The sequence below is a fragment of the Melanerpes formicivorus genome, unplaced genomic scaffold (genome assembly GCF_026170545.1).
Source record: "Melanerpes formicivorus ecotype bairdi unplaced genomic scaffold, bMelFor1.0.p_v2 SCAF_35, whole genome shotgun sequence".
NCBI classification, from domain to species: domain Eukaryota; kingdom Metazoa; phylum Chordata; class Aves; order Piciformes; family Picidae; genus Melanerpes; species Melanerpes formicivorus.
The window spans coordinates 6,627,500-6,649,818 of NW_027142387.1; the positions used below are offsets into that span (position 1 = coordinate 6,627,500).

General features: G+C 45.7%; 1 protein-coding gene across 1 annotated transcript in view; it reads left to right on the forward strand.

Annotated features, from left to right (window-relative positions):
* Window positions 1–22,319, forward strand: part of LOC137450463 (probable acyl-CoA dehydrogenase 6) — a 78,877-nt gene that overhangs the window by 42,623 nt on the left and 13,935 nt on the right. Inside the window, exons 3-5 of the mRNA XM_068157026.1 lie at window positions 10,625–10,754; window positions 15,648–15,754; window positions 22,075–22,242. Of these exons, the coding sequence (XP_068013127.1) occupies window positions 10,625–10,754; window positions 15,648–15,754; window positions 22,075–22,242 (405 nt within the window). The remainder of the gene's footprint in view (window positions 1–10,624; window positions 10,755–15,647; window positions 15,755–22,074; window positions 22,243–22,319) is intronic.

The following is a 22,319-nucleotide window of genomic DNA, read 5'->3' on the forward strand; positions in this document are numbered from 1 at the left end:
GACATCCCCAACTAGATCAGGTTGCTCAGAGACTCATCAAGCCTGACCTTAAATGTCTCCAAGGATGGGGCCTCCCTCCACCACCTCCCTGGGCAACCTGTTGCAGTGTTCCACCACCCTTATAGTAAAGAATGTCTTCCTGATGTCCAGCCTAAATCTACCCTGCTCTAGTGCAACATACCCATGTAAACAGTCCCTCTGCAGTTCCCTTGGAGGCCCCATTCAGGTACTAGAAGGCTGCTATAAGGCCTCCCCAGGCAATTCTCCAGGATGAACAGACCCAACTCCCTCAATCTGTCTTCATGGGAGAGGTGCTTCAGCCCTCTGATCAGTGTTGTCCATATCACAGTTCCAAGCAGTGGAGACTGACAACTTCTCTCTACTTGAGGGCTGGTTTGCTCTGGAGGTCTGCAGTTTGATCTTAGCAGCTGGTAAGAGGGATGATACCTTCTCAGCAGCAAAGATCTGTAGCTCCGAAGTGCAATCTGACCATCAAGAAATGGGAGAGAGCAGTGAAGTGACATGGGGAGATGAGGGCTTTTTGCCCAGCACTGTGGCTGTTGTTGGCTGCAGTTACAAAACTTAGCTAAAGGTCAGATGGGGGATAAAACTCAGAAAAAGTGAATCAACAGGGAACCATTAGGGATAATGAAATTCCAATATGATTAGTTCTTCTATAACCTCGTTGTGGCACATTCACCATTACTGGCAGGCTCAGCAGAGAGGTCTCCTGACCCAGCGGTAAAATCTGTATGGATTTGCTGTGGGGGTCTTTAAATCTTTTCTGTGTTTGTAATCAACAAAACAATCAGATCAGTAATGCCCTTTCATCTTACTAGGACATTCTGAAAGTCTCCTGAATGCAACAAAAAGAGGGTTCATGCCTTCAAATTGGAAGAAGCTGGATTGAGAAGAAACACGAGGAAGCAATTGTCACCCATGAGGGTGGTGAGGCACTGGGACAGGTTGCCCAGAGAAGCAGTGGAGGCTCCAAACCTGTCAGTGTTCAAAGGCAGGTTGAATAGGACTTTGAGGAAGCTGATCTGGTAGGAGGTGTCTCTGGCCCTGATGGGGTGGTGGAACTAGATGAAGGTCCCTTCCAACCCAAACCATTTTCTGATACCAGCATAAGGAACAGGTTGGGTGATGGACAGTGCCCAGTGCTGGGTTTACACTGATGGAGACCTTTGAATGAGGGAGAAATTAAGAAGCAGTTTTATCCTAGGTTGGGATGGGAAACAAATTAGAGAACTGAATTTGTCTGAAGAGTCATCCTAGCTCCAGAAAATCAGGGTGGGAGGACACATTGAGAGATGGAAGACTACTTGGAAGAAAACCAAAAATGGTATCAAGATATTTGTTTGATTGATCTACAGATTCATAACCAGTTTCTTGAAGCCTTTGATGCCAATGTAATAGAGTCTGGGGTTGGGGTTGGCTGTGGTGGTGGTGTTATTTTGGGTTTGTTTGGGGATTTTTGTTTGTTTGGGTGGGTTTTTTTTCTGTTTTGCTTATTTAGCTTTAAGACTAATTTTTCTGAAAGCTGACAGGATGCTTTTCAGCTCCCAGGGCTAGATTAAACAAGACTCCTACAGCACAACCATTCCAACACAAAAGCAACTGTGAATTGCAATTAAATTGAGGCATCAGCTATAACCTCAGTCTGCAGCAGCACAGCTCCCAAACACAGATATTTCCCTAAAGTGGTAATAGGTTTGGGTTTCTTTGGTGGCTTTTTATTTCATGGCAATACTTCCAACCCCTAAGAAGAATTTGTACAGTAAGGAAACATATTGGATTCTTTTGTGTAAACCTTACAATGCAGAGAGCAGTGGCTTGGCTTGGTTTGAGAGTGTAATTGTGAAGGCCTCTGTGTTAGCATTTTTAGGTGAGTTTGTGAATTTTTCAGTGTCTTGCTTTAATTACTCTGTTTAATCCGTCCTTTATCAGTGCTGCAAACTGCATGAGCCACAGTCACAATGGGAGAAGGATTTCGGACCAGAGAAAAACTCTTCACCAACACTTGCTGTAAGAACAGAGACTCTGCTGCTCAGTCAGGGCAGTTACCACAGTGGCATAAATGGGAGCAAAACTAACCAGCTCTTTTTCTATTCTGTTTCTGGGGGATTTGGGGAGGGAGAAGATAAGCATTCATTCATCTTTGACTTGCTTTACATCCCCTGACTTGAAGTGGTGAGGCTGTAGCCTAGGAGATGCTGTGATCTTTGGTGCTGAGATCTTTTACAGGTAGAAAAACTTCTCTCACTTTTTTTTTTCTTTTTCCTTTTATTTTTTCCTTCTTTTTTACCTCTCCCCCCTTTTACTTCTATCCCCCCCTTGTCTTTTTTTATTCTGTACACCCCTCTTCTCTTCCCCCTGCCCCTCCTTCTCTTTTTTCCCCATCCTTTTCTGTTCCACTTTGAATTTCAGCTTTACATTTGAGGCAGAGTTCCTTTCCATTGTTTCAGTGAAGCACAGCATCATCTTAAGCCTTATTGCTAACTTTGAAGTCATTCAGTATTAAACAAATAACATTTTTGTTCTTTCTTCAACTATTTTAAACATAGAGTGAGGGCACAGTATAAACTGATGTCATTAGTGTGGACTTTCTCACTCTTTGTGATTTAGTATAATGATGTATCTGGGAGAAAGGAGGTACAGTCACTGCTGCTTTGCTGGCTGTTGATGTACAGTTGCTAGAGCTGCTCAGTTTGGGGCTACCTAATGCTAAGAAATGCTATAAACTAGATTTTCATTAAGCATAATGAGCTGGAAAATAGCTGCAGTCCTAAAAAGAAGCAGAGAAAACACGATGCTAATGCAGCACTGAAAGGATATGCAGCATACTCACTGTGGTGAAGCTGATGGGTTATTGATCATGGTTTTGTGTGAGAAATTGTACAAGTTCCATAATGGCTCTGATTAAAATCTCTGGTTGCTTATAGATCACTTTGCTGCTTTTGCATCCAGCTCTGGACTTTGATCATGCTGAAAAAGCTGCTTCACAGTCTTGGAACAACTGATTTTAAAGGCCTTTTCCAGCTGAAATAATTCTATCATTCTCTCTGCCCCTTGGGCACTTCATGGAGACAGTTTGGAGTTGGTGTGGGATTGGTGTCTCCACCAGTCCAGGGTGTACAGGGATGTTGAACCTGCCATGTTTTTCCACGAGTGTGAAACACAGGATCTGTACTGGAAATTAACCTTTAAGCCAGAGCTGTTCCGGGCAGGCATCTGAACATCTGCTGAGCAGTCCTCGGGTGGTCAAGAAAGCCAACAGCATTGTGGCCTGGATCAGGCGTAGCATGTCCAGCAAGACCAGGGAAGTGATTGTGCCCCTGAACTCAGCACTGGTCAGGCCACACCTTGAGTCCTGGGTTGAGTTTTGGGGCCTTCACTTTGAGAAAGACATTGGGGTGTTGGAGCATGTCCAGAGAAGGGCAGGGAAGCTGGTGAAGGGTCTGGTGAGGAGTAGCTGAGAGAGATGGGGTTGTTTAGCCTGGGGATAGAGGAAGCTGGGGGTAGACCTTCTGGCTGTCTACAACTCCCTGAAAGGAGGCTGTAGTGAGGTGGAGGTTGATCTCTTCTCCCTAATATCAAGTAACATGATGGTGGCCTCAAGTTGTACCAGGGGAGGTTTAGGTTGGGTATTGGAAGAACCTTCTTCATTGAATGGGTTCTTAGACCCTGGCACAGGCTCCATCCCCAAAGGTGTTTCAGAGAAGCAGAGATGTGATGTTCTGGGATGTGCTTTAGCCCCAGACTTGGTACAGTTAGAGCATGGTGGACTTGGTGATCTTACAGGTCTTTTCCAGCCAAAATGATGCAATGATTCTATGAGTCCAAAGGCAGATTTCAGTGTCTCCAAGGGCTGTTTCACAGTGATGTTGGTAGGACAGCAGAGGACACACCTCACGTCGAAAGCTATTGATTAAATGTTGGTCTGTTTCTAAGAAAGGTGGTAACCTCCAAGCTGGAGAGACACTGTATTCCCTGATGGATAAACCTGAGCATCCAAAGCAAAGCTGAAACCAGTCAAACGTGCAACAGGTTGTAGGGATGTCTCTGTTCAGTGTGTGGAAGGAGACTGGCAGCTGCTGCTGACTGACTGACCTCCAGCAGTGAGGAGGTTGCAGAGGTTGATAATTTTGAAACCAAGGCATGGTTTGTTTATGAGCTGGGCCAAAGCAAACCCCCATGAGAGGTAGCATGGCTTTGCTGCTGAAGCTCAGGAGATGTGCTGTTCAGCCTGTAAGCTGCTTTCCTTCACTTTTGCCGGTGGTGAGGCTTTGTGCTGTTTTCTTCACGCTGTGGCATTTACTTCAACTGAAATTTGCAAACATGCAATAACTCAGGTCTCTATTGTTTAACCTTCAGGGGTGGGGGGGAGGAAAGTAAGATGATTAAAGCAGGCTTGGATGGAGTTGATGTTGGGTTAGATCTGAGGGGAGGGGAAAACAATCTCAGTTTAAAAGCAGGCAGAAGGTGACTGAGGAATTTGTAAGCAGTGCTTGAGTCAAGTTGTGCTCTGAGCTGGAGCTGATGCAATAGCTGTGTGCAGAGCTTGGATTTTTTCTTTTTCTTTCTCTTGGCTTTTGGCTACTGCATCTTTGTACACTGTTTGTTTCTTCTGTTGCCATATGGGCATTGCATTCTATTGCATTACTCAGCTTAGCTTTCCCTTCCCCATTACATAGTTTTGTGTACAATGTGGGAGGAGTTGTGTGATTTAGTTATACTTTTTTTAAGAGGTTTTGACATCCTTCTGAGTGTGAGGGTTTATGCAGATGTGATTGCTGACTCAGATGGCACTTGGTGACCCTGCATAATTTAGTACCATTGGTGCTCAGAGCCAGTACTGCCTGCTCTTGCTGGCAGCACATCTGAGTGCAATGATCCAGTTCTCTGGAGAGGTGGGACACAAGTGTCCTTAGCCATGGCAGAAGATGTTACTTGGATCTAGCCGCAGAGTCGGCACTGACTAGAGGATCTCTGTCTTGGTCAAGTGCTTTGGGTGCAAAAGAGGTGTTCCCTATCTGTCAAACCACTCACATTTCTCACAGAATGGTGTGGTTTGGAGGGACCTCCACAGATCATCCAGTCCAACCCCCTTACTTGAGCAGGCTCACTCAGAGCAGCTTGCCCAGGGTCACAATGTCCAGCTGGGTTTCAGAAGTCTCCAGAGCAGAAGATTCCACAACCTCTCTGGACAGCCTGTTCTAGGGCTCCAGCACCCTCACAGAAAAGAAGTTTTTCCTTATAATTAAGTGAAACCTTCTGTGTTCTACTTTGTGCCCCTTGCCCCGGAACCAGGCACCACTGAAAAGAGCCCAGCTCCATCCTCTTGACCCACACTGGTTAGCATTGAGAAGATCTCCCCTCAGTCTGCTCTCCTCCAAGCTAAACAGACCTGGGACTCTCAGCCTCTCCTCCTCACAGAGATGCTTCAGGCCCCTCAGCATCTTTCTCCATGAAACTCTTTCTCCTTGGTTCCTGGAACAGGACTGATGAAAACTTAAGTGGTGTCTGATTAATGCTTTTACCATTTGCTTCTGCCCTTCCTGGCTGCATCTGTGGTTGTCTCTTGCATAATCTATCCCCAGATTATAAAATCTTTGGAGGATAAATCATCCGTTTGCCTGGTAGGACTTCCTCCTCCACCTTCTCAGCTCTGGCAGGAAGCTTCTTCACTGTCTTCACTTGGAGAGGGGCCTTTGGAAGTATTTGTTTGTTACATGTATTGCTCAAATCTCAAATGAGGGCAAGACAAGTGTGTCCTATACTGATGTAGAATGACTCTGCTATGAGGACAGGCTGAGGGAGCTGGGGTTGTTCAGCCTGCAGAAGAGAAGGCTCTGGGGACACCTAACAGCAGCCTGACAGTACCTAAAGGGGCTACAAGAAGGCTGCAAAGGGATTGTTTCCAAAAGTCTCCAGTGACAGGATAAGGAGCAATGGTTTGAAATGAGAGCAGAGCAGATGTAGATTGGATGTGAGGAACAAGTCCTGCACCATGAGGGTGCTGGAACACTGCAACAGGTTGTCCAGAGAGGTAGTTGAGCCTCCATCGCTGGAGGTCTTCAAGCTGAGGCTAGCCAAGGCTCTGAGCAAGCTGCTCTAGTGGGGGATGTCCCTGCTGACTGCAGGGGGGTTGGACTGGATGACCCTTGGTGGTCCTTCCAACCCAAACCATTCTGTGATTTGGTGTATTGTGTTTTGAACAGGGAATGTGTGTAAGCCAAAGAATTCTGTTAAATGATCATTTTTTGGGTCCATTTTGTGCACAGCATTCCTCCCATGATATTGCTTTGGGTAAATCAAGGAACTAAGGTTTTGATTTATGAAATGAAGTGAGAACCAGGAATGTAACTACTTGGTAAACTAAACAAAAGTCAGATTTGACAGTTTGACAAAAGTTAAACTGCAGTAGCTGCAGTTTGGCAATACAAAGATTGATTGATATAAAACCAAATGAAAAAATCCAATGGAAAGCATTCATGCAGTGCTAAAAATGAGTTGTTGGGTTTTCTATTCTAACTTTGCTATAGATTTATATGAAATTAGCAAAGCTCTCTCATACACAACTTTAAATAGCCTTGCCTGCGTGTGCAGGCGTGCTTTGCTGTTCCCCAGAGCATTGCTTTGTGATAAGGCAAGGGAATCGTGTTGCATGTTAACCACAGAATTGTGCTGGTTGCAAAAGGTCTTTAAGAGCATCAAGTCCAAACTTTAACCTGAGACTATCACGGCCATTAAACCATGTCCCAAAGTGCCATGTCATAGTATCAGTCAGGGTTGGAAGGGACCACAAGGATCATCTAGTTCCAACCCCCCTGCCATGGGCAGGGACACCCCACACTAGATCAGGCTGGCCAGAGCCTCAGCCAGCCTGGGCTTAAACACCTCCAGGGACAGGGCCTCAACCACCTCCCTGGACAACCCATTCCAGGGCCTCACCGCTCTCATGGTGAAGAACTTCCTCCTCACATCCAGCCTGAATCTCCCCACCTCCAGCTTCATTCCATTCCCCCTAGTCCTATCACTACCTGAGATCCTGAGAAGTCCTTCCCCAGCCTTCCTGTAGGCCCCCTTCAGATACTGGAAGGCCACAATGAGGTCACCTCGGAGCCTTCTCTTCTCCAGACTGAACAGCCCCAACTCCCTCAGTCTGTCCTCATGGGAGAGGTGCTCCAGCCCCCTGATCATCCTCATGGCCCTTCACTGGACACCTTCCAGCATGTCCACATCCCTCTTGTAATAGGGGCTCCAGAACTGGAGGCAGTACTCCAGGTGGGGTCTCACCAGAGCTGAGTAGAGGGGGAGAATCACCTCCCTTGACCTGCTGGCCACACTTCTCCTGATGCAGCCCAGGATCTGATTGGCTTTGCAGGCTGCAAGTGCCCACTGAGAGCTCATGTTGAGCTTCTCCTCCACACATTTCTGGAATACTCCTAGGGATGGTGCCTCCACCACCTCCCTGGGCAGCCTGTGCCAATCCCTGACCACTCTTGCAGCAAAGAAATTTTTTCTGATGTCCACCCTAAACCTCCCCTGGCACAATTTCAAGCCATTTCCTCTTGTTCTGATTACCAGGGAGAGGAGACCATCCCCCACCTTACTGCAACCTCCTGTCAGGGAGTTGTAGAGAGCAATGATAACACATTCCTGTATGACTGCTGTTTCACCCCAGTGCTTATTTTCCAGTAGGAATTTTAATTTTGTGTCTATTTTTAAGAAACCAGCTTTATTTTCAGGTAAAAAATTGTAAAAGTAGATATTTTTTATTAATTCTGACAATCCAGGCTATTGAGGATGACCAAGGGTGAAATGGTATTTGGAACTTGGAACTTCAGGTTAGCCTTTTCCATTTGTCGTTTCCTTTCTTTCAGCAGAAAAAGGATGCACAAAGATAGTCTCTGTGGGTTTAGGAAACAGATGATAGCACACAACACCCTCTGTTTATAGGCACTGTGGTGTTTTAACTTTGAATTAATGGGAAGTTTGGAAAACTTCAAAGCAGGTCAGTGGAGGATTGAGCTCAGGTAGTGTTTGATGTCAGCAAGTGAAAATGGAAGAGGGTTGTCTGCTCCTCCTTGTGTGTGCGAGGGGTGGGGAAGCTGGCTGCCCAGAGCCCTCATTACAGATACTGGAGCAAGTCCAGAGAAGGGCAACAAAACTGGTGAAGGGTCTGGAGAGCAGGGCTGGTGAGGAGCAGCTGAGGGAACTGGGGCTGTTTACTCTGGAGAAGGAAGGCTGATGGGAGGCTTTAGTGCTCTCTAACAACTACCTGAAATGAGGTTGGAGTGAGTTGGGGATTGGCCTCTTCTCCCCTCTGTCAGGTGATAGAAGGAGAGGCAAAGGCCTGAAATTGTGCCAGGGGAGGTTTAGGTTGGAGATTAGGAAATATTTCTTTGTTGCAAGAGTGGTCAGAGATTGGCACAGGCTGTCCAGGGAGGTGGTGGAGTCGCCATCCCTGGAGGTGTTCCAGAAACTCATGGGCACGGCACTTGGGGACATGGTTTAATGGCCATGGTGGTGTGGGATTTATGGTTGGACTGGATGATCTTAGAAGGCTTTTCCAACTGAAACCATTCTGTGAGTTGATTTTATTTATTTTTTTTTTAGTTGATCCTCAAGTGAGTAACCAGAAAAAGAGGAGAAAAACATTATCTAATCAAGGCTTCTCAGTCAGCTAATGATGTCAAGCAGTGACCTTCTCTTTCTCCCATATTTCCTTGGGACTGTATTTCACACAGCTAGGAATGACCTCATCCATCATAGCAAGGTTTTTCACTGCATGGTGGGTTTATCAGCACTGGGCACAGGAAGGAGGTGAAGACTAATATCCTCTGTAATTGAATTTGCAGATTGGAGTTGGAAGGAGGATCAGCCTGTGCTGTTGCCCAGCCAGTGCCCTGAGTTGTCAGCCTCCTGCTAATGAAAAAGGCTTTAATGAGAGCATCGAGCAGGTGCCAGGATAGGAAATGAATGTTTGGTGTGCTTGGATCTCACGTGGGGTTTGGATCTCATGGTGGTAGTTTAGCACAGGGACATGGCTTGCATGGGGTCTTGCTCTGTGCTGACTTTGCTGTGTTTGAGAAAGATGAGCTCTGCTTGAGTGCTTTGGGGGTGACAGTGGGAGCTGGACATTACCATGAAGAAATAAAAGCATAGAATCATAGAGTACATCAGGTTGAAAAAGACCTTTAATGGCCATCTACTCCAACACCAGGAACATAGTATCATAGTATCAGTCAGGGTTGGAAGGGACCACAAGGATCACCTAGTTCCAGCCCCCCTGCCATGGACAGGGACACCCCACACTAGATCAGGCTGGCCAGAGCCTCATCCAGCCTGGGCTTAAACACCTTCAGGGGTGGGGCCTCAGACACCTCCCTGGACAACCCATTCCAGGGCTTCACCACTCCGATGGCGAACAACTTCCTCCTCATGTCCGGTCTGGATCTCCCCACCTCCAGCTTCATTCCATTCCCCCTAATCCTATCACTACCTGAGATCCTGAGAAGTCCCTCCCCAGCCTTCCTGTAGGCCCCCTTCAGATACTGGAAGGCCACAAATAGGTCACCTCGGAGCCTTCTCCTCCCCAACTAGAGCAGGTTGCTCAGAGCCCAATCAGGATCAAACCTCACCTTGAGTGTCTGCAGGGATTGGGCCTCCATCACCTCTCTGGGCAACCTGTTCCAGTGTGCCACCACCTCACAGCAAAATCCTTCTTCCTAATATCCAGTCTAAATCTACTCTTCTCTAATTCACAACCACTGTCCCTTCTCCTTCTGGTGATTTTATATAATCCTGCTGTCACAAAGAAGAATTTTGCCTCCTGATGTAGTTTTCAGCAGCCTGTCACTTTCTCTGCTGTTTCCAATGACGGCAGTGATGCTATTTAAGGTATTCAGAGTTAATCTGATGTGCACATGGGTTGTTAGACCTGGTGTCATTTGAAATTTTTGTCAAGAAAGAGTGGCACCTGGGCTCAGTTTTGGGCACCTCACTGCAAGAAAGACATTGAGGTGCTGGGGTGGTCCAGAGCTGAAGGGTCTGGAGAACAGGGCTGGTGAGGAGCAGCTGAGGGAACTGGGGTGGTTTAGCCTGGAAAGAAAGAAGAAGCATGAGGGGAGACCTTATGGCTCTCTACAACTCTCTGAGAGGAGTTGTGTTGAGGTGGGGGATTGGTCTCTTCTCCCTAGTAACAAGAGCACCAAGAGGAAATGGCCTCAAGTTGCACCAAGGGAGGTTTGGTTTAGATACTAGGGAAAACTTCTTTGCTGCAAGAGTGGTCAGGCATTCAAACAGGCTGCCCAGGGAGGTGGTAGAGTCACCATCCCTGGAAGTGTTCCAAAAAACCACACAGACATGGCACTTTGAGACATGGTTTAGTGGTCATGGTGGTGTTGGGCTGATGATTGGACTTGATCTTAAAGGGCTTTTCCAACATTAATGTTTCTGCAATTCTGTTACTTTTCTGAAAGGCAAGTTGAGAGCTGTGAAACACTGAAAAATCAGCAGTGGAACTGCAGTTTGCAAGTCCTTACAAAAGCAATCTGTTCTCTTGTTGCTTGGGCCAGTCTAGAAGAGGAGTCTCACAGCTTTGGTTTTCCCTCAGAATACGGCGGCATGGGCTTGGACTTCTCCTACAGAATGGCAGTGGCAGAAGAGCTGGGGCACATCCGCTGTGGAGCTATTCCTATGGCTGTTGGAGTGCAAGTTGGCATGGCCACTCCTGCTCTTACAAGGTAGCTTTCAGTAAGTTTTGGGTCACCCTAAAACCCAAATCACTGTGTGTTAAGGTCTGAAACCCAAGGGCAGAACCAAAGCAACACTGTGAAGGTTTATTGTCTGATTGCTCTTCAGCTATGCTTGAGGAAGAAACCTACTCTCTACCTCTCTTAGTTTCTTCTATAGGAGAAAAAAATAATTAAATGTTAGAATATTCTATGGTAATATATAGTAAAACATAGGCTTTGTTTGGTAGCAGGTGATGTGTTTGCAAACACAAAACCTTGGGACCTGGGAGTGCTGGTGGAAAACAAGTTCACCATGAGCTGGCATTGTGGCCAAGAAGGCCAACGGTATTCTGGGGTGCACTGAGAAAAGTGTGCCCAGCAGGTCAAGGCAGGTTTTCTTCCCCCTAAACTCTGCCCTGCTGAGGCCATATTTGGAGTATTGGGTCCATTTCTGGGCTCCCTCATTCAAGAAGGAACAGGGAGCTACTGGAGGGAATCTCTTAAGATTGCTGCTTCACCATCTGCACTATCAGGGACTTCTTACAAAGGCATGGAGTGAAAAGGCCAAAGGGTAATGCCTTCAAAGTGGAAGAAGCTGGATTGAGATAAGACGTGAAGAAGAAATCTTCCCTATGAGGGAACAGATTGCCCAGAGAAACTGTGGAGACTCCAAGCCTGACAGCGTTCAAAGGGCAGGTTGGATGAGGCCTTGAGCAAGCTGGGCTAGTAGGAGGTGTCCCTACTCATGGCAGGGGGTTGGAACTATATGATCATGAAGGGTCACTTCTAACCCAAACCATTCTATGATTTTATGTCCTCAAGTCTTTATTGTTTACTTTTAAGTAAGAACATCTTTTTGCTAGATAAAAGGGTGCCTCCTGGATACTGTTTCTACGACATCCATGAGTCTGTTCCTTTCTTCAGTGACAAGCTGTTGCAAGTCTTAGTTTCTGGAAGTCTTTTGAGATAGTCAGTTAAATGGGAAGTACATTGTAGTCAGATTTTAATGACATAAACAATGGGTTTTCAAGATGTTACCCATAACTGTTTGCCTCTTCACTCTTCCTGCCCTTTTATTCTATTTCATTATTTGTTTATTTGTTTGTTGATTTGGCAACTTTCAGGAAGTTACATTCTTGCTCATGCTTGGAAGGAGCCCTGCAGATTTTGATTTGCATGCACAGCAGTTTCTCAAACTGAGCTGTTTATTTCCTAAAAACTTAAAATAACTGAAGCTTCAAGGCCTGATAGACACTGGGAGCCAAAAACTAGAGTAGTTTTCTAAATGCAGAGGTTGGTTTTTTTTAAACTCACATGTGTTCTTATCTTGCCTGAATTAGGGACTCAAGGAGAGCAAGCTGATTGCATTATGGATACTCTTAAATCCACATTATGTCAATCACTGAGTTGCAGGAGGTTTCCATGCTACCCAGTGGTGCTTGCTGCTGTTCACCATGTCGTTCTAACCCTTTCTGTGCCTGTAAAGAGCATCCCTTCCCTTTGTTTTCCTTGCTTCTTGTGTCTTGAAGATCCAAGGAGCACTGCAGAGCTGGACCTACATATCTGGTGATGGGGTGTGGGATGCATGTGCAGGATGACACTGAAGCAAAAGCAGGGCACATGGCTACTGCATTAATGATAGTTTGAGTCTAGGAGCAGAGCAGAAAGAGATTTGGGAGACTTTCACCTTTTGCTTGTATATGTAAGAAGGAAAATGAGCATAGGTCAGAGTTACCCTCTTCTTGCCTAAAGGAAATCTTTATTATATTCTTAGGAAGTTCGTGAGTAAACTATTGAGTCATCTTTGAGGTAATAGTTAGAAGAGAATGACAACAGATAGAGAGTAATAAGGAAATAATCTGAAAACCTCTCTTATTTATTTCTTTTTGCTTTATCCTTGCTTTGGGGGTGAGTAGTGGTCAGATATGTGAGCTCCAGTGTAAGAAAGCATGAGTTAATGGAGCAGGTCCAGAGGAGGGTCACAAAAATGATCAGGGGGTTGGAGCACCTCTTCTGTGAGGACAGGATGAGGGAGCTGGGGTTGTTCAGCCTGGAGAAGGCTCTGGGGTGACCTAGGAGCAGTTTTCCAGTATCTGAAGGGGGCTACGAGAAGGCTACAGAGGGACTGTTCCCAAAGGCCTGCAGTGACAGAGCAAGGGGCAATAGTTTGAAATGAGAGCAGAGCAGATTCAGATTGGATGTGAGGAACAAGTTCTCCACCATGAGGGTAGTGGAACACTGCAACAGGTTGCCCAGCTTCATTCCTGGAGATATTAAAGCTGAGGCTCGACAGGGCCCTGAGCAAGCTGGTCTAGTTGAGGATGCCCCTGCTTACTGCAGAGGATTAGATGACCCTTGGAGGTCTCTTCCAGCTCAGCCCATTCTGTGATTGATCAAATGCTGATAGCTGTGTCAGAACTGCCATTCATAGTCACAATTTCAATTCACACTTGGCATGGGGCACTGTATCATACTGGTGTGTCCCTCAGTCCTGCTCAGAACTTGCCTTATGAATTTAATTAGTTCACTTCAGCTCATTTGTTTTGGGGTTTTTTATGCAGAAGCAGAAGAAACAAAACTAAGCTCTGCAGTTCTACCAAGATAATTATCAGCCCAATCACATCAGAACAGTGATGTGCACTAGACATGTTTTCATTCAATGCAGCAATCTCACCTGTCAGCAGAGGTTTAGATACTGGAGATGAATAATGGTGACTTCAAATTCATGATTGGAAGGGCACATCAACAGAACTATCTGAATCAAGGGACCTTCAAACATCATCTTGTGCAACCCCCACCCCCTCATCCCCCCACAATGAGCAGGGACATCAACAATAGATCAGGGCTCAGAGCCCCATCAGGTCAGACCTTGAATGTCTCCAGAGATGAAGCCTCAACCACATCTCTGGGCAACCAGTTACAGTATGTCACCACTCTCACTGTGCAGAACTTCCTCCTAATGCCCAACCTAAATCTTCACTATTGCAGTTTCAAACCATTGTCCCTCCTCCTATCACTACAACCCTTTCTAAACAGACCCTCCCCAGCCTTCCTGTATGTCCCCTTCAGATACTGTCATGTGGTGTCCCCACAGCCTTTTCTTCTCCAGGCTGAACAGCCTGGAGAAGAACTCTCTCAGCCCGTCCTCATTGGAGAAGTGCTCCAGCCCTCTGATCATCTTCATGGCCTCCTCTTGGACCTGCTCCAGCAGGTCCATGTTCTTCTTGTGTTGGGGAACACATAGCTGGACATAATATTCCAGGGTGGACCACTGTCATACACCTCTTCATGTGTCAGAATCTCACTCTTGGGACTTCTGGCTAACTCATACCACTATCTTTTTTTGTGTTTATATTGATGACCTTCCACTTAAGTGTGGGGCAAGAAAGCATGGAACACTTTCATCCATCTCTTAACATGTCAGAACGTCACACTTGAGACTTGTGCATCAACAAGGAGTTCCAGCTGACTGTACAACTGGTGTGTGTGAATCCATACAGATGTGCATGGAAATGTATGGTAGAGCTGCAGAGTTAATGGCATGGGAAACGATGCTCTGGGGTATGGCCTCAGGCCAGCAAGCAGGCATGGTCTGGTCTGTCTTGAGTCTGAGCATGATCTCATTGCTAGCAGTTTTCTAATTCTGGAGCTGTTGAATTGGAAATGAGTGGGTATTGCATTCATGCAAACCTCAGGTTTTTATAGGATGCATGTTAGATGGGTGGAATTTTGCAGGAAACCTCCCCTCATGTTTCTAACATAGCAGCCAGCTGCTTGCTGAGCAGCATGGCCTTGCTGCAAGGCATGGAGATCCCTGATCTTCTGAAGAGAACAACACCAGACATTCATTTATTTATTCATTTTCTTAGTAATTGCAAAACAACTTCTTCTGCAGCCTGATTTTTGGGAAGAGCTAAACTGTTTTCTGGAACTTCAACCAAACAACCAAAGATATCAAATCCTCTGTTGAAATAACCGAAGCTTGGCAAAGCTCTAAGTGTCAGAAAGCACTGCCAAAAATTCCTGTTAGTTCCTCTCAACATCTAGTTTTTCATGTTGTTGGTTGGGGTTTCTGGTCTAATAAGTGTTCAGCCAGCCATGCTTGACCTTACCCCAGGAAAAACAAGGAAAGCCAAGGCATAACAGACACCAGGTCTTTGTTCCAGTTTGCTGGAGGAAGGAGCAAACACTTCAAGCTCACTTCTTGGGATAGCTTCACTGTTTGGGATAGGTGCTGTGATTATCAGCAGAGACAGGACTAGGAGTGGGGCTCAAAGTGGTGTCTGTTAGCTCCCAGCCTGTTCTTTGGCCAGCCTATGTCCTTTGTTTTGAGTCAGGCTTGGAGTGGAGGGGTCAGTCTTAGCTAAAATAACATCACTCCTTTGGAAGTACTGAGACAGTGTTTTAGAAGGAGGATCCAGGTCACTTAGCCTGCTTGTGCAGCCATGAGTGGAGATGCTGACCTGAGAAACCTCTTAGCAAAGAGGAGGCTAAGGTGGAACTTGACTTTTATGGATTTCTGCTCACAGAAGAAACATCTCAAGACCAGAGGAATTTTTCAGTCTAGCACAAGAGAAGTTCAAGATCTGGACCACAAGCTCACCACTCACACTGAAAGACCAAACCAGTCAATGTTAATTAGGACAAAATCAATCATGAAATGAGATGGACCACATTTTGAATTGATGAAAGCAGCTGAATGTTGGGAGAAATGTTCTGGTGAAGGCTCTGAATCATAGCTTTGGAAGGTATCTGTTCATATTTCTGGCTCTGGAACTGGTTTTACCTAGTCACAGGAAAAATTAGCACTGTGTGGGTGGGCCCAAATTTGCAAGTAACTCATAAATAAAGTTTACCTCCAAAAACTTTTAATGTCCTGTCTTGTTCATTATATTGTTGCAGGTTTGGTTCTGATGAGTTGAAAAAAGAGTTCCTTGCACCAACTATCGCTGGAGATTTCGTGGCTTGCTTGGGAATCAGTGAAGCTGGAGCTGGGTCAGATGTTGCAAGTGAGTTAACCTGCAGCCTGTGCTATCATGGAAGGGATCTGGTTTCCCTGTCCCTTCCCTTTGCCACCACCATTTGTAAGAAATACAAGAGAAGAAAAGCCATGTGTCCTCCTGGCCAGGAAGGCAAATGATTTCCTGGGGTGCATGAGAAGAGTGTGTCCAGCAGGTCAAGGGAGGTTCTTCTTCCCTCTACTCTGCTCTAGTGAGAGCACATCTGGAGTATTGTGTCCAGTTCAAGAGGGACAGGGAACTACTGGAGAGAGGGGAGCAGAGGGCTACAAAGATGGTGAAGGGACTGGAACATCTGTCTGATGAGGAAAGGCTGTGAGAGACCTGGGGCTGTTTAGTCTGGAAAAGACTGAGAGGAGATCTAAATTTTTACAAATATCTGAAGCATGGGTGTCAAGAAGAAGGGACCAGGCTCTTCTTGGTGGTACCCATGACAGGGCAAGGGGCAACACCCACAAAGTGGAACCAAGAAAGTTCCACCTCAACCTGTGGAAAAAATTCTTTGCTATGAGGGTGCTGGAGCAGTGGAGCAGGCTGCCCACCCAGAGAGGTTGTGGAGTCTCCTTCTCTGAAGGCTTGCAAAACCCATTTGGAAGTGTTCCTGTGTGACCTGCCCTGGGTGATGCTGCCTTGGTGGTTTGGACTAGATGATCACCAGAGGCCTCTTCCAACCCCTACCATTCTGGGATTCACAGAATAGAATCATAAAATATATCAGGTTGGAAGGGACCCTTGAAGGTCACTTTACCAAACCACCTTGCACGGTGAGCAGGGACATCTCCAACTAGATCAGGTGGCTCAGAGCCCCATCCAGCCTTACCTTGAATGTCTCCAGGGATTGGGCCTCCACCATCTCTCTGGGCAACCTGTTGCAGTGTTCTATCACCCTCATCATCTTCCTGCATGATCCATTGCTGTTTTCCTTTCTAGCTAATTGATTGTGTATAAGAAAAACTCAGTAAGTTTGATAGCCTTGGTTTGCATTAAAATGAGCAATTGGAAATGTAAGAAATGCAACGTGATTTATTTTAATGAATGCCTCTCTTGTTTAATTAGATGATTATCAGAAGTTCCTAAATAGGATTTTAATATTTTGATGCAATGTTGCAGATGAGAAGTAACACAAATATTCTCTTAGCTGCATGTTGTTTCCAATCCAGTTTAATTGCTGTGACACACTCGGGTTAATAGAATTAAAGAGAAATTTGGGATCAGCTGGGATTCTCTGATGAGCCCAGACTGCAGCTGGCAGGCAGATTGCAAGATGAAGTCATGATACTTTTTCACCTGTCATGGAAGCTCTGATACACATCCAGAAACCAGCTTAAAATGCTTCTGCAGGGTAATTAAAAGAACAACTTGGGCCTGAGTAGCACTGGGTTATGTTCTGAGTAGCACTGGTTTGTACCAGGCAGAAAGAATCACACAGAATCACAGATTGGAAGGGACCTCTGAAGATCATCTAGTCCAACCCTCCTGCCAGAGCAGAATCACCTAGAGTCAGTTGCCCAGAACACATACAAGCATGTTTGGAATGCCTACAGAGGAGACTCCACCTCTCTGGGCAGCCTTCTCCAGGGCTCTGTCACCTTCAAAGTGAAGAATTTCTCTTACGTCTATATGGAACCTCCTCTACACCAGTTCTTTTATTTCAGTTCTAGTTTTCACCCTTGACTCTCTACAGTGGACACACCTTGGAGTCAAGAAGCTCATTTCTCTCCTATAGCCTTAGCTTTCTTGTAGCCCCCTTCAGGTATTGGCAAGCTGCTATTAGGTCTTCCTGGAGCCTTCTCTTCTCCAGGCTGAACAGACTCAAGTCCCTGAGCTTGTCCCCATAGGGGAAGTGCTCCAGCTCTCTGATCATCCTCATGGTCTCCTCTGGACCTTCTCTCTTTCTTCAAGTTATCTCTTCCAGGCAACTGCACCAAGCAGCTGTTCATCTCTATCCCTTCAACATAGATATCTTGGCCCATTTTATCTCAGTGGAATCCAAACTTCCTGCTTTTCTGGGTTTAGCTCATCTTTTCTGAGCACACAACCCCCCTCACACCTTTATTGAATAGGTGTCTATAATGGCACAAACACTAGCAGAAGCATCACCTTCTGGCTAGCTATGCAGATCATCTTCATTGAATTTGAAAACTTAAAGTAATTTCTTGCTGGACAATATCTCAGCTCTCTGATTGATGATGCCTCCTATGTTTATGTTACCAGCAAATTTCATTAGTTTATACCTCAACAGGAGAAAGGAGCCTGGATCAGGCTGCCCAGAGAGGCTGTGGAGTCATCATCTTTGGAGACTTCGAAGACCTCTCTGGATGCATTGCTGTATGACCTGCTCTGGGTAATCCTGCTCTGGCAAGGGGTTGGACCTCTGGAAGTCCCTTCCATCTCCCATCATGCTATGACTCTTTCAAAGATTATTAGTGCAAATACTTAATAGGCTTTGTCCAAGAGCTCCAACAGTGCCCTCTCTGCCTGTCAGCACTTCCTCTTTGAATGCAACCTGATGCAATTTCCCCTTTGCCAAGTTCCTCACCCACATTTCCACTTTTGTCCTAATTCTTGTGTTTTTCAAAGTTTTAACTCCTCATTCCTGAGTGGCAGCCATTTGAGTTTGTTTGGGTCCAACAGGAACCGCTTCTGCTTTTCTCTGGAAAATGCATTTTTGTTACAAGCAGAATTATGAAGACACCACTGGTAAAGGGAATTCTTTTTCCTTCCAAAGATGTTCTGAGGCTGTGCAGCCTGCCAAAGCCAACAGCCCCTGCTTCCACTCATTTTCAGCTCTGTGCAGCCCTTGCTTTGTCAGCTGGATTGTGAATCTTGTGTAATCTCATGTGAAATATTTAGGTTTGGGGTGTCCTCTGTGTGCCCCCTGAGTTTTCTCATCCTTTCTTCATTTCTGTGGCTGAAACATTTCTGTTTGCTGCCTCCATCTGCTTTGATTTTGGTGGTTTTCAGCTGCAAGTTTGAACTCAGTCTGAGCTGTGGCTGTTCTTACCTGACCTCCAAACTGTAGCTTACTTTGCTGATTAATTTCTTTCTTTTCCTATAGGCCATCTCCTGTTTTTTTGTTTCAGGATTGGTTTGGGTTTTTAAGTGTTCATTCATTTAGTTAGATTTGAAGCTGTTTCATGCAAGTTTGGGGTTTCTTTTCCTGTTTTGATCGTGTTAATTCCAGATAAATGTTCTTCATTTTTTACCTTAAGGATGCCTATCCTTGATCAGAGTTTTGACCTTAGAAGTTGAAGCCAACATTGCCTTTTGTCAAATCTATTTAGCTGCATGGGTGGGCTCAACAGCATAGTGGAGAAGAAAGCTCGAGGCTCAAGTGTGTTGTGTGAGCAAGTATGGTGAAGTGAACATCCCTGGCTGCTTGTGTGGCACTGGGTGTCTCATATGTCTTTTGATGATGCTTTGTAGCCTTTCCTAGAAGGTGCCCTCAGAGCATACTCTCCAAGCTGTTGAGTTATAGGCGCTACAAGGCATGCCCAAAATCAGTTACAGCGCATCCAGTGAAGTATCATCTTCCCAGAGCTGTGTGCTGTCAGAGAGAATAAGAACAGTCAAATATTCCTAATTAGTTTCCCAGCCAGATTCCTGAGGCTGAGCCCACTGGACTTCAGTAATTTGTTAAGTAGTTTTTCAAAGCCTGCTGTGTTTTAAACATAAGACTGACTTATTGACTTGATCATCCTTCCTCTAAAAAATCGACTCTCCACCAGTTGATTTTAAGTAGTCATTTCTCAAGTGTTGGAAGCAGCCTATCAACTCTCAATCTGGAAGCACTTGAATGTTGCCACTAGTGAAGCATTGTTCTTTAATCTGTGTCTAGATGGTTAGTCCTGTGAGCCATGCCTGCAAGAACTGTCTACATCTGTGATAACACTACAGTGCTCAGTGTTCCTCTGCAGTCCTTCCTCGGGACCTCAATCTAATCTCTTCAGTAGCTGTTCCACAACAAAGGGATGTGTGATGTAAATCGCTGTGTAGTGATTACACCCTTCTCACACTACTCCAGTGTCATGTTTCTTCCTCCAGCTATTGTCTGTCCTTCATTTATTATTTAGTCTCCATGAGTACGATTGTCCTGTGTCTGTGTCCATGTCTTATAAGCATCAGTACTGTGGATTCCTTCAGGTTGCTGACCTTCATCAGTACACAGATTTCATATCAAGTCCTCAAGTCCCTTGGACAGATTTGGCATAATCCTTTCATCGACTGCTGACTTTACCCACATTAGTCCTGCCCTTGCCTTTCTGTTCCTCATTACCTGCTTCCAAGTTCCTTTCAGCTATGGCTGTATCCAATATTCCCTTGGTTTATACCTTAGACAATTTCCTCTCATCATTTCTCCCCTGTTCTTTGATTTTCAGCCATGCTAGCCTCAGTCCTAATTTATCTTCTAAATGAAGGTTAGGTACCTGGGTTTGCTTTACGTTTAGAGCCTTCAGGAAGGAGATTGAGGTAGGTGTAAGCAGCTGACTTAAATGTGCCTGCCTACTTCAAATGGTGTCTGATTCCTACCCTCCAAGTCCTCAGTAGATAGGCTCTTATGGGCTTCAAAGTCTCATTAAACTCACAGGTACTCTGAGGGGTGTGGTAGAGTTCTCATAGCATCAACTATTTATAGCTAGGTATCTGCTGGAGAGTCTTCCATAGTTGGGGTTTTGGTTCAATTACAGGAGAAGGAAGCCAGCCCTGTGGAAATTCTGCAGCAGTGTAAATACCAGCTAAGGACTCTTTTTTTTTTTTAGGGGCGACCATACTGCTCTCTGCAACTCCCTGAAAAGAGGTTCTAGTGAGGTCAGCTATCAATAGGACAAGAGGAAACATCCTTGACTTGCACCAGGGCAGGTTTAGATTGGAAAAAAAATGGAGGTTTTGGTTTAGATTAGGAGAAACTGCTTTTCTGAAAGAGTGGTGAAGCATTGGAAGGGGTTACCCAGGTGGAGTCAGCATCCCTGGAGGTGTAGACACAGCGTTAGGGACCCTGGTTTTAGAGGGCATGGTGGTGTTAGGTTGACAGTTGGACTTGGTCTTAGAGGCCTTTTCCAACCTTAAGGATACTATGAGTTGATTCTCTGATTTTCTCTAGCTGGCTGTTGCAGCTAGGGCTGGTTGCAGCATGGTATGAACACTCACAGATTAAAATAAGATACCTTTTTTTGGCCAGGGATTATGAATAGGATGTATTTCAAACTCCTTCATGTCCAGACACTCTTCACATTGAGAGATGGCTGTTGGAAATTGTCCTAGCTTTGGATTTAGCAGGCTGTTGTGAGCAGGAACACACAGGAAGTGGGTTTATCTGTATGCAAACACAGATATGGAGGCTGATGGTTGTTTGAAGTCAGGACTCTGAAGTCAGTAGTGCTCAGTGACTCATGTTCACAAGAACAGAAGAGCCTAACAGACCACCAAAGGCTGAAATGTTCCCGGCCTGAGTTTATAACAACCACATTTACGTAGGAAGGTTTTCCGACTTCACCCACTGCGATGAAGACTCCACCTAACCTTTGGCACCGGACTTGGTAGAGTTAGATAATGGTGTGGGCTTGATGGTCTTAGTCTTTGCCAGCCAAAATTATTCCATGATTCTATAAACTAGGATGAGAGGAGTGGTTTGGTTTCCCTGGCTTGACTTCCAAGAGTTGTGACCTGGAAGGATTGGAGGGCTTGGGGGCTATGAGTCTCAGAATCACAGAATGATAGGGATTGGAAGGGACCTCTGAAGATCATCTGACCCAACCCCCATGCAAAGCAGGTTCACCTAGAGCAAGTTGCACAGGATGGCATCCAGGCAGGCTTTGGAATGTCTTCAGAGATTGAGCTTCCACTGTCTCTCTGGGCAGCCTGGTCCAGTGCTCAAATTTAGATGGAACTACTTATAGTCAAATTTATGCCATTATCTCTTGTTCTGTCACTGGGGACCAATGATCAAAGCTTGTCCTATCCTCCTGACACCCACCCTTTAAGCATTGATAGGAATTTGCGTGACCCCCCTCCCTCAGTTTTCCGCTCTCCAGGCTAAAAAGCCCCAAGTCCCTTATCCTTTCTTCATAAGAGATGTTTTAGTCCCCTGGTCATCTCCATAGCCCTTTGCTGTCTCCCTGCAAAGCAGTACAAAGGGAGAACTAAATATCGCTTAGACTTGATGATCTCTGGAGATGCCTTCCAACCCCTAGCATTCTGTGATTCTATGATCAGTTGTCTTGAGAGCAAGGGAGTGACTCTGCCAGTCCTAGAGGAACCAGCTGCTGCCTCCTTCCCAAGAATAACCCTTTGTTTCCTGTGGTTTGAGATAGGCATCAAGACAACAGCTGTGAGGAAAGGCGATGAGTACATCATCAATGGCGGCAAGATGTGGATCACCTCCGGCTGCCAAGCGGACTGGATGTGCCTGCTGGCAAACACCAGTGAAGGACCTCCTCATCGAAACAAATCCCTCATATGTCTGCCAATGAATCTGCCTGGTAATCACTGAGCTGTTCCTCTTCACATCTGATGTCATTGGCAGGGCTGTGTATGGCAAATACATGTTTGACAGAGG